The sequence below is a fragment of the Rhinopithecus roxellana genome, chromosome 8 (genome assembly GCF_007565055.1).
Source record: "Rhinopithecus roxellana isolate Shanxi Qingling chromosome 8, ASM756505v1, whole genome shotgun sequence".
Lineage (NCBI taxonomy): Eukaryota > Metazoa > Chordata > Mammalia > Primates > Cercopithecidae > Rhinopithecus > Rhinopithecus roxellana.
The window spans coordinates 74,871,247-74,888,965 of NC_044556.1; the positions used below are offsets into that span (position 1 = coordinate 74,871,247).

Sequence of the window (17,719 nt, forward strand, 5' to 3'; positions counted from 1 at the left end):
GCTATCGCTTCCCTATTGCTTAGCACCAGAGCTCCACAGCGTTGACATCTGATAAACACTTGCTGAGTGAATAGTGTTAGGATCCGTCCAGAACCTCTCAGGAGGATGGCGTGAAGTTGTCTCCATCATATCCTTTGTCCCCCTGCCAGAGGCAGAACACTGTGCTGCTGGACCACAGGTTATGTTTTTACTTTTTACACATCTGGTAGGTGGGGGACCTCTATGCCCTAACAAATAAGAACCCATTCCCAGCCCAGCAAATGTTTTTGCAGCCCAGCAGCCTCCTGCCCCAGCCAGCAACAGATACCTAGGACGTATCAACTGGAACACTTCAGTCCTCTGACCCCCCCTGCCTGGTCTTTATTGTCACCACTGCTGTGCAGGTGGGGGTGAGTAATATCCAGACAGGCCCAGCTCAAGTCCCTGCAGGGCCCCAGCAGAAGACCAGGAAGAGTGTGCACGGGCTGCACTCTCTGCGGGGGTAGGATCTTGATCTGCAAATTCCCACTTTCCAGGCAAGACAGAATCAGGCAGCTCTTTTCTGTGGATGTTCCCATTTAGCCAGACTTTTCAAAGGATAGGAGATTTACTAGAGAAACTGAATGCAGACATCAGAGAATGGGATAATTGGATCCAGGTGGTATATTTGGTTGGCTGTAAAGAGTCTGTGCCATACTATGAATATTATTTGATGGGAAAAGTTTCTCCTTTCCCTTTTTGAATGTTTTCTGTGTAGGCAGGATGTCTCAGCCCAAGCCCAGCTGAAAGCTCTTCAGAGATGAGTTTGTGCCACTCAATAGCCTTTCAACAGAGTTAACCATTTTGAGTACTTGCCGCTGGCTTGCCCAGCTCTCGGGAGGATGCTAGTGGCAGGCAGAAATAGATGGAGCCTTTGCTGCTACCTCTGGCGAAGACAAGAAGTCTTAGGCCTGCAACTCAGAGATACATTCGGCTTAGCCTACCTGCCTTATGCAGGTAAAGAGATGGGGGACATTGAGGCCATGCCTGCTGCCCAGTGTCACCTCTTTAGGGGAGTTGACAGTGCAAGTGTGAATAGACACAGGACTCTGTGACACACACCTGCTAGTCATCACAGCGTAACCTCACCGTGCCCTCTTTCCTCTCTCTGCCAGGTCACCAGGGTCCCTGTGGAGTCGTGTGAGCAGTATACGACTTGTGGGGAGTGCCTGAGCTCTGGGGACCCTCACTGTGGCTGGTGTGCCCTGCACAACATGTAAGTTTGGGGTATCCTGGAAAAGGGTTTGGCATGCAGAAGACCTGGGCTTTCCTGGAATGATGGGATAATGACAGCATTTTGCAGAGAGAGGAATTGTCCTCTTCAGAGCAGGGATTCTAATCATGGCTTCAGTGTTGAGAATGGGAAGAGGCAAAGAGGCCATGGGTGGGCCTTCTTTCTAAGTGCAGAGCCTTTGCCTCTCTTCTTTCATTTTACTTCCAAATTCAGCTCTTCACCTGCTCTGAAGTGAGGTGCTTATATCCTTGTGTCTTTGAAAGAACTCACAAGGGAAACTGTAGTCTTTAGGTTTCCCCAAAACATCCTCAGTGTAGCCTGAAATAGGTGCCCCTCTGTGCCAAGAGTGTGCAGATGGTGGTGCACTGGCACTGGGAAGCTTAGACTCCAGCTAGCTGCTGTGTGACCCTGGATGGGTCCTCTGACAACTCCAGGCCTCTGTTTCTCCATTGCTGTTTAGGAAAAAATGCATTTCACAGGTGAATTGTGAAGACTAAATGAAGTAATAAATGCTTTGGTAATAAGGAAGCCCAGAAGAGGCTACACAAATCAGAATAATTATCATGGACCCTGTACCCTTGGGAGGACCCTTCTGGCCTCATTATTTCATGATTCCAAGAAGTTTGCATCTCACTTCAACTGGCCTCATCATCTGCCATTGAATACCAACTGAATATAAATGCTAAATCACACTTAAACTTCCTAATTTGAAGAGCCCCAGGGGAAGAGAAAGGGTGAAAACCCCGAAAGACAGGAGCTGGCTAGGAATTCTGTTGCCCAATGGAGTTGGAAACTCCAGGGCTCTGTGCCAGCCAGCAAAGCATCTCCATGAAATGAGCTGGGTTTGGGGTGGAGGCGGAGGCGGAGGGCCAGAGTTCAGGGTCCTGCACAATAGCTCTTGGCTTCCAGCCTCTGCAGCAGGTGTTGGGAGGGCTCTGGAGGGAGGGAGGGAGGCTGGTGCCTCACAGATGCAAAATCTGGACTGGATTTGAGCCCATGAATACTGGGTTCCCCGCTTGGGATTTGGAGGTAAGAGATTCCTCACAAAGTTTTGCAGAAATGCTCTTAGCAGACCTGGACAGTGTGTCTCCATTTAGGTCCGACAAGTGGTAAAAATGCTCATGTTGTGCCCCAGGAATGGCAAAAGCGGGTAAATTTTGGTTCCCTGCAGTGAGGCTGACCCATCGGCCAGCAGGCAGGGTCTTTCCTCGAGAGAATTTCTTTCTCCAAAGAACCTGACAGCCTTCTGCCAGCTCTGTGCAAAGGGCCCTGGGCGGCCTGCCCTCTAGCTCTGCAGTGGTCTTGTCTGGTGGTACCTCCTACTCCCCATGCCTCCCCCACTCTGTCCTCCCAGCTTCAGTGCCTGTGGCACTTCTCCCATGTCGAACACACCAAAATTATAGATCGGGGATTATCATTTATTCAACAGCAAGGAAGTCTGCTTTCCCCGACTTGAACAAGTGCCTATAGATCTATCAACAATGCCTGGGCCTCCCCAGTGCCACAAACCACCCTGTCTTCCTCCTGATGCAGGTCAGCTGTGCAGGTCAGCTGTGACTGCTGGAATGAGCCACATCAGGATAGTCCCAGGTTTCCTCTGTTCCCTCAACTCCTTAACTCTTCAGAGAGTCCTCGCTACCTACCAGGGCACTCATCTCCCAGCTATTCTGCCCCAAGAGCTCATGGAGAACAAGACTTTTGCTGTTTATACCCAGAGGTTTCTCTGCATCTGTTCATTCTCTTCTCCACCAGACCCTCCTGCGGCACTCTCCCGCCTGCCAGCAGCAGCCTGGTATCGGGCATGAGGAGATGGGGGAAGCTGCAGCTCCTGGGTCCCCACGGAGGCCTCTTTAACGGAGGCCGAGGGCTGAGGAGCCTCTGAGGGGTTGGGGGGACTTGAAGCCTTCCTGTCTCTTCTGTATGCCTTGCTCTTGCAAGTGTATTATTGTCTCCAAGGCTATTTATCTCTGTTAGGGCTGTTGCCATAAATAGTATGATAAAAAAGAGCCATTTCAGTGAGTCAATGAGATAAAGGCTCCAGTCAAGAGCTCACTTTAGAGCTATCTTAAGGATTCACTTAAACCTCAATAATTCTTTTCTTTGACAGCATTCATATTTAGATCCATTATGTGCCTGAAAAGGAAGAAGAGAGGAGTTTGGGGGGAGTTAGGGTCGAATCACTGCTTGATTGTGGAATCGCTAGTGTCCCGATGGCTATTTGGTTTGGATACACTGGCACCAGCCAAGGAGTGGGTTTCCAAGTGGCAAGGCAGGCAGCAACCTGAAGCTCCCGAGTGCTGGTGTCACCTGCCCACCTGCCACTGTGGGCAGGGGGAGCCTAGAGCCCGAGATGAATATGCTGGGAGAAACAGCCAAACAAGTTTTCTGACAGAGGCAGCCCTGGCTGCAGCGCCTTGTCTGTCTCTTTGTCTCAAGGCATTATTTCGTGACACAAATATTTATTTAAAATATACCATGTGACAGGTAGAATATCCCAATGAATAAAACATGGCCACTGCCTTCAAATAGCCATTAATCCACCCACAAGATCATCTGCACACTGTCCCACACTGCCAAGACCCTCTCCTATTTTCTTAAAAATTTCTCTGGAGGAGAATGAGAATATGAATCATTATCAGCATCATTAATATTAAGAATATAAGGGCTAACACTGCCATGGCACCTACTATGTGCCAGGCCATTTTCTAAGCACTAACTCCTTCTTACACCAACCCTGTGAAATAGGTATTATCATCATCCTCATCCTTTTTTTTAATTTGAGATAAGGTCTCACCATGTCACCCAGGTGAGAGTGCAGTGGTGCAATCACAGCTCACTACAGCCTCAACCTCCTGTGCTCAAGCAACCTTCCCATCTCAGCCTCTTGAGTAGCTGGGACTACAGGCCTGTACCACCACACCCAGCTATTTTTTTTTTTCTTTTTTTTAGAATGGGGTTCCACTGTGTTGCCCAGGCTGGTCTTGAACTCATAGGCTCAAGCAGTCCTCCTCACTTTAACCTCTCAAAGTGCTGGGATTACACGTGTGAGCCACAGTGCCTGGCCAATCCTTATTTTTTTACAGTTGAGGAAACTGAGGCAGAGAGAGATTAAGTAGCTTGTCCAAGGAGTCACAGCTAGTAGGTAACAGGTCTGGGGTTGGAACCCGGGCTCTTTGGCCCCAAAGTTCATCTGCTTTTCCATGGCTGTACTGCTTTTCAGGTCCCGCAGTCTGCCCTCACTCTTTGGTCTCAGCATCCCACAGTGCTGTAAAGAGTCATTCTAAGGCCAGCTGCAGTGGCTCACACCTGTAATCTCAGCACTTTGGGAGGCCGAGGAGTGTGGATCACGAGGTCAGGAGTTCGAGATCATCCTGGCTAAGATGGTGAAACCCCGTCTCTACTAAAAATACAAAAATTAGCTGGGCTTGGTGGCGTGCGCCTGTAATTCCAAGTACTAGGGACGCTGAGGCAGGAGAATTGCCTGAACCTGGGAGGCGGAGTTGCAGTTAGCCGATATCCTGCCACTGCACTCCAGCCTGGGCAACAGAGCAAGACTCTGTCTCAAAAAAAAAGAATCATTTTGAGGCAGGAAAACAAGGTCTGGAGGCAGGGAACGTAAGACTGATTCACACTTCAGCTCTGATGCAAAATATCCTCTCCATAGACGTACACTGGCTGTAAATGACTTTGTAGCTTTCCTTCATCCTTTTCATTTACATAAGACATACTCCCAGTAGAGGGTATTTAAACTCCCCAAAATTCTGTAACAGGGCCTTTGAGCCCCTATGCTTAGGCCCACTCCCACACTGTGGAGTGGACTTTCATTTTCAATAAATCCCTTCATTCCTTCCTTGCTTTGTTTGTGCGTTTTGTCCAATTCTTTGTTCAAGGTGCCAAGAACCTGAACACCCTCCACTGTTAACAATTGTTTACGTCAAAACTGCATCTCTTATGTTGGGGATTAATCCTCTTCCCTCTCAGTCTGTCCTTAACTGCAACAGAGACTGTCTGGGAGTCACCAAAGCCCTCTGGACTACAGTAAAAGTCTTCTTGAGAAGATAGGACACAGGCCTCAGGGCAGCAAACCCCCATCCTGCCCAGGGGACAATGGAGCCAAACAGATGGGTCCCAGAGGCCTGACCTCTTGTGAATCTGTGTTTGTGGCAGGTGCTCCCGCAGGGACAAATGCCAACAGGCCTGGGAACCCAATCGATTTGCTGCCAGCATCAGCCAGTGTGTGAGCCTCGCAGTGCATCCCAGCAGCATCTCAGTATCTGAGCACAGTCGGTTGGTAAGTAACTCATCCGGGGCATGGGGAGAGGGAGCACAGTGCATGCACCTGTGTGAGTGTGCTCCATTCACGCTTGCACAAGTATCTGTAAATTGATCGGACTTTAAATCCAGTAAGGAGACTTTATGTTTATAGCAAATGTATGGCAATGCCTATTGTAAAGGACATAGTCATTCTCCAGTTTCCCTGCAAATTCATTACCCATTGATCTATTTGGTAAATCTAGATTTTGCATTTAGTGACAACCGTCTGCAACATAATGTAATCCAATACCAAATAACACATCTTTAGTATCTGCTGTATTTACAATTTTCCACTTCCTGTACTCTTAAAGAAATCTGCAAGTTGTGTGTGTGTGTGTGTGTGTGTGTGTGTGTGTGTGTGTGAGACAGAGACAGAAAGAGAGAGGAAAGAATAAGAGCAAGAAAGAGACTGCCTCAATTCGAAGTCAGTGTATGCTTAAAGAGAATATTAAAGAGAATAAAATAGCCCTTAACTATCTGTCAAGGTACAACCCAAAATATTTCATGTCCTCAGGCCCTGCATTATTATTTCATTCTGAAGGTTTTATGAGCATTCACAAATGTTAATTAGTTAATGAACATTCCAAGATTTCAGTTCATTCATCCCCACCAGGAGCTTTTGGCTCCAAGGGAGCTGAGGAAACAAACAGGGGAGTTTGTATCTAAGTCTCTTGGCCCCATGGAAACGAAACTGGGGCAGAGATTCAGCAGCAGACAAATGTGTGGAAAGGCTAGGTGATGCCCACTGAGACTGAGAAACCCACTGCAAATAAACAGCACTGGGTGTTGGTAGGAAGACAGAGGGAAACCTACAGGCTGGGTGCAGTGGCTCACTCCTATAATCCTAGCGCTTTGGGAGGCTGAGGTGGGAGGGTTGCTTGAGCCCAGGAGCTCAAGACCAGTCTGGAGAACATAGTGAGACCCTGTCCTTACTAACAATTAAAAAAATAAAACAAAGGGAAACCTACCTACGCCATCATGGTCCTCAACTTGGAGGCCACCAAGATGTCATCACCATGAACCCTGTGGGCACACCTCATGGGCCAAGAAGCCAGTCGCCTTTCTTACCTACTCAGATACCACTTAGATGCTGTATTGTGGTAATTTGAGTACAAACTCATTTAAAAGTGCGATGGATTTAGAGCAGCATTTTGCCATTGAATATTTTCTCAATCAGCAGATTCCTCAGAGAGTCTGTGATAATTTTTACTATTAAAAGGAGGATCTTCAAATCCAAAAATGCTGAAAACCACTGGCCTAGATGATTGGAACCCATAGGTAATAGCAGATATCAAGCAGTTGGTGGCCACTTCTCTGATCCCCTGAGCTCGTTATGAACCTACTGGTCCTTTACAAGGGAGCTGCTAGAGAACAGAGAGCCCACATGGAACAGAGAAGCAGAAATTCTAGGGAACCGGCAACCTTTAGAAGCAGCCTCTTAATGAATGACAGCCAGGGTAAGGAGCTAGCTATCTTCCGCCAACCTAGTGAGCTCCTGGTAAACCTCCAGGTTGGTGATATTTACTCCCATGAGCCATGCACAGCTAAGGCCTTGTTTGTGAAGGGCTTGGTTCATGACTTACTTTCAAGTTTGCGTGGTGCCTTGCAATTAATTTTCATGTCAAAATGAACAGAGGCTTAGATGGATTTTGGTACCTTTCCCTCTAGCACCCCCACCCGTAGGGCTTTCTGATGCTGGAGAAGATGAAAAAATTAATTAATTAATAATAATATTAATAAAGACCATTGACCCTACACACATTGAATAATTAAGGACTGTAACTTCAGTGTTCAAAGCTGGAAGACCACCTAGACCAACATCCTTCTTTTATAGATGAGGTCAGGGGAGATCAGTGAGCAAAGTGGGTCATAGCAGGGCTGGGCCTGGAGCCCAGGTCTCCTGAGGTCTTTCTTTGGCATCATCTCTTTGCTCCTCCCACAGCTCAGCCTGGTAGTGAGTGATGCTCCTGATCTATCTGCGGGTATCGCTTGTGCCTTTGGGAACCTGACAGAGGTGGAGGGGCAGGTGTCAGGGAGCCAGGTCATCTGCATCTCACCTGGGCCCAAGGATGTCCCTGTTATCCCACTGGATCAAGGTAAGAAGTATCTGCCATGAGAACCACAAATGAGGGGCTTCTCTATACTGAGGAAGCTGGGGGTCACAAGGACCAGGCACAGAGTCTTCTTATACCAGATACTAATATTGGCTTAGACAACTTGTTTAAGTTTGAAAGCAAACTGTCATGCCCCAAAGTGAATTTCAGGAAGCAAAACCCTTGCTCTGCTTTCAGTTAAGGCTACACAGAACACAGCGTCTTTCCAGATAGCCCGTCCTTCCCAGGAATGGAGTGGCTTCCATCAGTAGTTTTTTTAGTGGGTCTCTCCACAGAACTGGGGGCTCAGACCTAATATTTCTGAAATCCTTTCAGTAATGGAACATGGCTGACCAAGGTAAGGGGCTCCATGGAATTCTGCTTCTTCCTCCCTGCAGGCAAAGGAAGTCTGGGTCTGAGGGGTGGGCTGGTATTTACCCAAAGAGAGTCCCTTGGGAGGAGAAGAGACGATTCAGGCAGATTCCACATAGTATCTGCATCCTAACAGAGCCCTGTGGTGGCTTCATGACTTACATTTTATTTTTATGGCTGTCCACTGGGTCCCCACGTTGTTACCCAACCCCGTCCTTTTTTGTTTGTTTTTCCAGACTGGTTTGGGCTGGAACTACAGCTGAGGTCCAAGGAGACAGGGAAGATATTTGTCAGCACCGAGTTCAAGTTTTACAACTGCAGTGCCCACCAACTGTAAGTCCTTATTAGAAAGGGTCTTGCTTTGGGTCTGGGTGTGGGTCTGGGGTTTCTCCCCTTTGATGCTAAGCTCCTTTAGGACAGGAACCATGTTCTAGTTACCTCACAGTTTCCCCATGGGGCCTGACACTTTGTTTGGACAGAATACTATACATAAATATTACCATATTAAACCAAATGGTATTTACTCTCTATAGTCTCTGAATCCTTGGACGCCACTCCAACACAACTAACCCCCAACTCTCAGGCCATGATAGTAAAAAGAGAGTCATAGAACAGGAACCATAACAAAAGTTCTTCATTTTCCATCACTTAGTGGTGACTTTGAAGGTGGAGGCTGACAGTGAGTGGAGTCACCCACAACCTGATGAAGAGGGATTCTGAAATAGGGACTCAGCTATGCACACAGTCACCCATAGAGGAGGAGCAGGGAAGGGGGAAAGTAGCCTCTCTCAGCACATGATAAAAAGACCTCGATGGGGAGGCAGAGCAGAGGACTTCACTCCATCATTTTTTAAATACATCCTTCAAAATTTTTCAGAGGAAGGGAAACCAGACAGGCCAAACCACAGCCTTCAGTGGGGCTTGACTTTAATTCTACTGACCTCACCAGCCATTCCAGCAGCTGAATGTCTGCCAGTTGGTGCCCACACACTATGAGACTCCACAACTGTGTGAGAAGCTGGGAATATTTCACAAGGAAAAAGCAGAAATGGAGGGAGTGAAACCCCTATTTAGTTTCTGCTGATCCTCTCTGGTAGGGAAACTGAGACCCTTTCCACAGAAGCTGGGAACTCATACACCATTTGGTTTAGAAAGAAGGAAGCACAGGCCTCTGTAATAGAGCCACATAAGGGTCATAGGACCAAAAACCCTGGACATTCAGCAAGGGGAAAGGTCAATGAACAGCTCCATATCAGAGGAGGCAGTGATTTGCAATGTTTACGGACTCATCTTTCCCATTGCCCAGGGCAGGAACCACTTGGGATCCACATCATAGTCAGGACTTCAGGGGTATCCAGTCTGTAGGGTCCAAGCTATGGGCATGATGGAGTCAGCAATCAAGATAGGGAGAGGGTCTGTTTGCAGCTAAACCCTAAAGGAATCTTTAGTCATTAGAAGAGGCAAATAAGCTAGTCCTCCTTATTCTCCATTTTTCTGAATTTGATTTTCATAATTAGAATAATCTTCTGGAGTTCTTTGGTCTCTACGTTAGTCAAGGAAGGAGCCCCATTGGGACAAATAAATAGATGTACTGAGAAAGACAGAACAAGTGATAAAAAAGGCCTGGCAGGAACCAGGGAGGGCAGACAGGGACTGAAGCTGAAATAGACAAAGTTGCCCTCTAACCACTGCATTTGAATCCCAGCAAACCCTGCTTTGGGAATGGCAAGCATCTTGGCAACAGAACCTCTTACCTCCTTCTCAAACTCCAACATGGTGGTGATGGAATCCATTGTTTGTGAGAGCAATCTTATCTCCATGGCAACCCAGTATGATGTCACCACTTTCAAATATGTATTGCTATGGCAACACAGATGCTGTCACAGGCAGCAAGTTTTAACAGAAAAAAAAAGCAGGTCTCCTTGACAGCAAAGATTCCATTTTAATGCCAAACACTGTCTATCTTGCCCTTCTTTACTGGAATTCAGTTAAAATTCATGGAATCAAGTATAGTCCCCTCCTTTCAATAATTTACTTTAATAAAAGTAAACCGAGACCCACAGAAAGATTCGTGCTACAATAAAGGTCACAAAGATAGCCAGGGGAAGAGCCACATGTAGCTAGAGCCCCAATAACCATCCTCCTGAGGCCTTTGATCCATTTTCATTATTTATTTGCTGAATCTTAAGATGTTACCAAGAACCAGCCTATCTGAGAGTACATGAGATAGCATGAAGCTCAGAAACTAAAAAAGTCTGGGCAATGGAGAATGGGATAAAAATGCTCTGCATGGGAAGATGAAGTGTAAATGGGCTAACGAACCTAACATACTATGGCCTGTGAGCCGGTGACCCCTGGATCAAGCCCCAACCACCTAAATGTAATCAGAGCCCCACCAGGTGGCGCCAGACTGCAGACCTGGTCCTGTTCATTCCAGATTGGCCTAGTTGTGAAAGACTAGAGTAGGGGGACTGCAAAGAGGAGCAAGACTAACCCCACCTGCAAAACCCATTTCAATTACAATGACCTGATCACACACAGAGAGCCAAAAGAATATACACAGTCTCCAGGTGAAACTGGAAGGAAAGAAGTGTTCACCCTGTCAAGAAAACCACATACCACACACATATCCTATTGTTCCGTGCCTGGGGGAATGGGACAGAGTTACCACTTAATACTGTTAGCTCCCCCAAGCCCAATAACACAGATGATATGAACCAATCGTTAACACTCAAATGTTGTTTAAGAGGTTGAAATAACAGGTAATTTAAGCGCTTGACAATAATACTCACATTTAGCATGGCACTTTTCAAAATCATTTTCTATACATTATCTCATTTGACACCAAACAGCCCTGTGGCACAGACAGGAATGTTTTATTACAGGCAGATGAAGATACTCCAACTCAGAGGGTGAAGTGACTTACTCAGTGTAACCCCAGTGTCAGCGGCAGAGGCAAGTCTATGATCAGATCTGCCTAATTCCTGTCCCTGTGCTCTGTCAGCTACCCTGTCTTTACAAACAGTGAAATATTGGGAAATGTTTAGCTACCAGCATTCAGAAGAAAACCTAGTTTGCAGCATTGCCAAATTCTGTGGCGCAACTATTTCCGCCATGGCCGATTTCAAACTACTACCATGATGTCTACCAGCTTGCAAAATTCCTGAAAATGTGAATAATCAGTTCTCATGAGCTTATACAAGCACACCCCTGCTTTGTAAGTTATACTATTATCTGGTCTCCTTTTCTTTCCAATTTTCTGTTCCCACGAATATCATGGATGGAGAATCCACAATTCTCGAGGCTAAAGGATGGCCCACCAGTCTTCCCTCCTGAGAATGAGACTAGGATTTAAACACAGGTTAACAGACTTCTATCATGCCACATGCCACATTCCATCTTTGTTCTCTTCTTTGCCTCTCACCATCTCTGTCCTTGCAGGTGCCTGTCCTGTGTCAACAGCGCCTTCCGCTGCCACTGGTGCAAGTACCGCAACCTCTGCACTCATGACCCTACCACCTGCTCCTTCCAGGAGGGCCGGATCAATATTTCAGAGGTAAGAAGGGCTCACCCTAACATGGCAGTGTTCCCAGTGAGTCTGAGTGGCCCCTCCCTCCTTAAATGGTCAGTCCAATGGCTTGGCCATTTTCTTGCCCTGGTCCATCTTGGCCATCTTGCCAAAAATTCTGCATGCTAGAAAGTCCTGTTATTATAAAGCTGAAAAAAGTAGCAGCCAATGACCCCAGAGGCAGAGGCTATATCTACTAGACTCCTAAGACTCTATGCATTCAAAAGTGGGGAGGTAACTGGGGGTTGAGACTGAAAGCTTAGAGGAAACATATTCAACCAAACAGACTCCCTGGTCTAGAAGAGCGTAGTGAATGGCATTTATTCTTTGAGTCTAGCCCTTTGGTTGGCTGCAGACATAGTCTAGTTCAATAGAACATTCACTCCCAACCATTCTTTCATGCCAACTTCTCTTCCAACTCTAAAATTCAATGATTCTTTGACTCTGATGTATAACTGGGTGGGTGGCCTTGTAGAAAGTGAGAAAAATTCAGCTAGTGAAAAGAACCAGGCATTGCTAAAAGTCCTGTTTTATTACAGTCGAAGCTCCATCCCTAAAGCCTGACCCACCTTTGTGAGCAACACAGTGAAATATCAAATTTCTTATCTTTCTAATGGATATTCCATTCAATGATTATTCACTGATGTCGACTTTCTTACATATTCATAGCATGTCTCAGGATAGTGAAGCCTGCTTGCTCAATCTCCCTTTCTTGTGTCAAATGCTTTTCGTACCCCAGGGGGGCCACTTGGGTTTGAACAACTATAGAGACCTTATGTAGTCACCCAAATGCACGTGTGCATATACGCATATTCCTCTCTTACTCTATATTTTAGAAAATCTAAAAATGGTAATAAGTGAAAATGTAGCATTATTATATACTACTGTAGTCTTTTTTTTTTTTTTTTTTTTTTTTTTTTTTTTTTTTTTTTTGATTCAAAGTCTCACTGTGTCACCAGGCTGGAGTGCAATGGCATGATCTCAGCTCACTGCAATCACTGCCTCCCGGGTTCAAGTGATTCTCCTGCCTCAGCCACCCGAGTAGCTGGGGCTACAGGGGCATGCCAGCATGCCCAGCAAAATTTTTGTATTTTTAGTAGAGACAGGGCTTCACCATGTTGGCCAGGATGGTCTTGATCTCTTGACCTCATGATCTACCTGCCTTGGCCTCTGAAAGTGTTGGGGTTACAGGTGTGAGCCACTGCACCTGGTCTACTATAGCCTTTCTATGCACATCTTCCTCTTGCACTAGACTACAAGCTCCTTGAAGGCAAGGACTACATCTTACCTTTAAATCTTCAGTGTCTTATTTAGCAAATGTTTGTAGAATGCATGCATGTGTGAAAGAATGGATGAACCAATGACCTCTCTATTTGAATCCCATTGATGGCAATTGTGTCAATTTGTCTAAGATTTCAAGTAATGGAGTCTTGCATCTTCTAATCTTGATAGCAGTGCTGATTGCTTCCATGGCTAAGCATAAGAAAATAGACTCTGCAAGGTTTCTCAAACACATACCCCCTCGAACTCTTCTTAGTTTATGAAACAACAGTTGTTACGTTCAGTCAGAAAAATAGAATTTGCCTGTCTTGAAAGGGAAAAACATAAGTGCCACAGGTGGCTTTTCAAACAGACCCATCCACAGGTGCCTCAGCATGACGAAACCAGGCATCTAGTGCCCTGAGAACCTTTCAGAAAAGCATTTTCCTCTAGCCAGTTGGTATGCTTTGATGCAGCTGGCCTAAAAACCCTACACCAGCCTTCCTGGACACTGGAGATTAATTCTAGCCCTGGAATTCTGCAAGGGTGTGAAACTGCTCTCACTTAGAGAAAAGGGCAGAACTGCAGGGAGGGGTGGGAGTGGGCACCACAGCTTGGGAGCCAATGGAAGAATGGCTTAGAGGGGCAGACCTAGCCAGGAACAGCAGCACCACCATGGGAGGCCTGCGCAGGGGTGAAGTCTGGGCAGTGAGAGTGTGAGACACAGTCTCAGAAACTAACCTTGACGTGGACCACTTTGAAATTTTCTTAATAAAATAGATTGAGGTGGCCCCCAGGATACAGAGAGATTGGGTGAAGTACAAATCTAGAAAAGAAAGAGCAGCTGCTCCACTTTCTCCTGAGGCTACCCACCTCAGGCCAAGAGAAACCCAAAGCCAAGCCTGAAAGCGACCTGCAGCTGGAGCAAGGGCACGAGAGTGTCACTCAAAGCAAGATAAATAAACTCTGCTGGGGTGTGTGTGGAGGCCAGAGAGCTGAGCCCCTGCAGGCTAATTGGAAGCAGGCCTGGCCTTCCTCACACCATTCAGAAGTCACTGAAATACAGCTCCCTGTCAGCCATGGATGAGAGATTCAACATTCCAGGATTGGGCCAAGAGAAACCGTTGCCTCCCTGCAACTCAGGATTAAATTAATAACAAAAGGGACCTCCAGGCAAACTCGGAGACTCCCCACCTCCTTTTGTTTCATTTTCTGTCCTTGATGTCTGTGCCTTAGGGTTGGGGAAGAGCAGTCCCCTTTGTCTCCCTTCATCTCCCCATTGCCCTGAGTAGGAATGGTGGATGGCTGCTCTCTCTCTTATGCTCCCGAGCATTGGTCCCTGGCATGGCCCCAGGAATTGACTGTCCGGAGGGCTGTGAGGGAAGCCCAGACTCCATCCAGCTCCCAGCTTTGCTCAAGAAAGGAAACAGGATGCAGATTCTCAGCAAGGTTGCCAGGGCCACTTCCGGGGCTTCCTAAAATACTGCTTTAGCTCTTAACCACAACTGGCCACATGTTCCTTTTCAGCAAACAGCAGCCAGGCCCCACTCTTTTCTGTCCAAAGTTCTGCTTTAGGAGAACCCTATCCCTGAAAATTTGAGGAACAGCAAAGATGCACGTGCCCAACTTGGGTAGGGTGTCCCTTACTCTCTCAGGCATCCCAGCTGATATTTTCATGTAGTTTGGGGAACTAGAATCCCCTGGATTTCCAGTTAACTGGAAATCCCTTAGCTGTCTCTTTAGGGGTTCCTAGAATATCTCTTTTAGAATTCCAGTAAGCCTCCCTTCCCAACTTTGAGTCAAAATTTTATGTCTGTCTGCTTCCTAGAAACAATATATAACTGATTAGCTCCATTGATTAATATAGCAACATTAATGTATCACACATTTATAATTTCTTCACATGTGCCAGAAGTTCTCAAAGTGTGCTTGGGAACCAGCAGCATCAGCATCACCTGGGAACTCATAGAAATTCAAAATCTTGGGACCCATCCCAGATGAGGCTAAAGATTGAGAACCACTGACATTTGGCATTTCAATGGATTCTCACAACAGCCCTGCAATTTCATGTAATTTATATATGACATCTGTAGTAGCCAGAATGCTAAAAATTTCGGGATTTTGCCCAAGGCTACAGAGAACTCAGGCGTCCAAAAAAGCTGAGTACGGTATGCTTTCTACCGAAAATCGGCCTGTGAGCTTGTTTGTTTCCATGGTCACAGCCACACTTGCTGGCCTGACTTCAACCTGGTCCTTCGCTATTGGTCATTAGGGTTCAGGCTATGGATGGGCCAGCACAAATCCATCTCCACAGATGGAGAAACTACCCACAGAAGATGGGTCAGTGGTGCCATTTCCAGATAAAAAGACAGCCAGCATGTGAGGTAAATCTGCCCACATCTTTCCAGAAGCCTGATGGACCAATTCCATGCTTAGGCTTGACAATGAAGAACAGCTGTGCTAGAGCAAATGCAAGTCAAAAATAAAAATATTAGTACTTATTATATATGCAGCATATATATATAATTTAACCTTAAGTACTCTATGAAGTGGATATTATAGATGAATAGACTGAGACTTAAATAAGTTAAACAGCTTTCCTATGATCATCAAATAAATGCAGAAATTAGGATTCAGAGACAATTTTTCAAGCTTGAATAAGTTAAAGTCCACTGATTCTGCATTTGCACACACATGCGCGTGCACACACACACACACACAATGAATAGACAGTAATATTAACAATTGTTAATCCAGCATATTACCACTTACAACACACACTGATATTCCTCCTTCATGCAATCTAGGTTTGTCAGATATTATTGGCACCATTTTATAGATGAGGAAACTGACTTTCAATTAAACCATCTGTGAAACTCTCTTTAGGTAATGAATCAGACCTTTCCAGCGCTCAGAGCCCAGCAGATCTCTGACGGGCCGCCCCCCCCAAATCTCTTCCTCCCTGGGCCAGATCAGGCTGTGACATGGTGTTAGCAAGCGGGTGTGCACGGGAGGATGTATGGCTTTCAGCTTTTAAAGCTCATCTCCCTCCATGGCTAAACCAGGCCTAGTGAGATGTAGATACATAAATATCTCCTTTATGCCCTGTCCCAGGGGAAAGATAGAACCAAATAAATCCGATTAGCTTCCCAGGATGCTGGCTGCTCTCTCTTTGAAGTCCAGTGGGTGAAGATAATGCCATTTCCACATGGGAGAAGTCGCCTCAGAAGGCTAAAGGGTCCCCAGCACAGAAAGCTGGCAGAGCACAGCTAAACAGGTGGGCAGTGTGAGCCCAAGACTCGTAGGGCTCCTACACCAGGGTCCCTGCTCTCCCTGCACCTGTTTCCTCTTCCCCAGCCTACCTCCACCCCTAGGATATTCCCACAAGTTTAAGTCTTGGTTTAAAGTAAGATTGCTGCTGAGGAGGTGATCCTGGCTCCAGTTGGCCTAGAGACAGAGGAGAACGAAGATGACCCAAAGAGATCACTCAGAAGGCTGTGAGGATCCGAGGTAGCAATCAGTATTTTAAGAATGTGAACAACAGTCTTAACATTCTGCAGGAAAAGCATCTTAGGATGATTTGCTTTCCTGTTCATAGGACAGGTACTATATGTGTACGTACACATGTGTGTGCCTGTGTGTATGTGTATACCCACAGAAGCAAACAGGTTGGAAGGGGCCTCACTGTGTCTAATTAAACCCTTCACCATCCTCAAGCCCCACAGATATTGAAGTTTCAACAACTTGGCTATTTTATGGGATGCCAGTCTCCTCCACCCACTTTCAGCCCTTACCACTGCAATTTCCACCCAAGATGCACAGATCTTTCATGAATATACTCACCAGAATCATCTCACAACCCGAAAACCCTGTATCTACCCATTTCTCAAGATGAAGAAAGCGTACCTGGGGCATCAACCACTTCTTTCCTTTGCCTTAGAGAATAGAAGGGAAAAAATCCTATTCTGTCTGACCTGAGAGTGATCGCCAAATAAAGAAACAAAGCATAAGACTTTCTTTTTCTACTAGAACAATCTTGAGGCCTAGTTCAGCATTTGGGAAGACCCTAATTGTTATCCTTAAATTTCATTCTAAAAAATCTGAAACAGCAGACCATGGGAAATTTCCTAAAATTCTAGAATCCCTTAAAAAAAACTCATATAATGGTACTCATAAAGTCTACTCATGATTCTCCAACCTCCAGGCTGGACTGGACTTAGCCAAGCCGAAAAGATGAAAGTGTGTGTGTGTGTTACATATAGGTAACATTTGTGTTATATATAGGTATTACACATAACATCTATATAAAAGTATACTTTTTTTGGTCCAAGTTAAAAGGATTCAACAATCTTTTTTTTACTAACCCTAGACATCATACTTCCAAAAGCACATCTTTAAGATCCTGCTACTGAAATCTGAATTTGTTGTCTAAGCTCATTAGAGATGAAAAACAACTGCTCATCATTTACAATTCATCAGCTGGTTTGGAGTAAGAAAATTTCTCTCTCTCTTACTCTCTGTCTCTCTGTTTCTCTCTCTCTCTCTCTCTCTCTTACACACACACACACACATACACAGAGAGAGAGAGAGAGACCATTATACCTCAGCCTTATTTCTAACTTAAATTCTAACATTAGATTTGATGGAGATTTTTTAGCTGCTAACAGAAAGTGTTATCTCCTTTTCCATGAGATGCCTGGGTTTCCCTAAAGTGGCGCTCATCCTTTTTTTTTTTTTTTTGGCTATAAATATATGAAAGAGTCTGTCAAGAGTGCCTGCAGGGAATGAAAGTAAAAGTGCAGTAAAGAGCAAGTTTATGAGTTGGCAGCTTGAGTGACTGGCTCCTAAACAGGGACCCAT

The 17,719-nt window shown here is 45.8% G+C and overlaps 1 protein-coding gene across 1 annotated transcript in view; it reads left to right on the top strand.

Moving 5' to 3' along the window:
• Window positions 1-17,719, top strand: part of PLXNA2 (plexin A2) — a 222,950-nt gene that overhangs the window by 140,370 nt on the left and 64,861 nt on the right. The window contains 5 exon segments of the mRNA XM_010365623.2: window positions 1,134-1,234; window positions 5,420-5,543; window positions 7,509-7,662; window positions 8,268-8,364; window positions 11,473-11,587. Coding sequence (XP_010363925.2) covers window positions 1,134-1,234; window positions 5,420-5,543; window positions 7,509-7,662; window positions 8,268-8,364; window positions 11,473-11,587 — 591 coding nt within the window.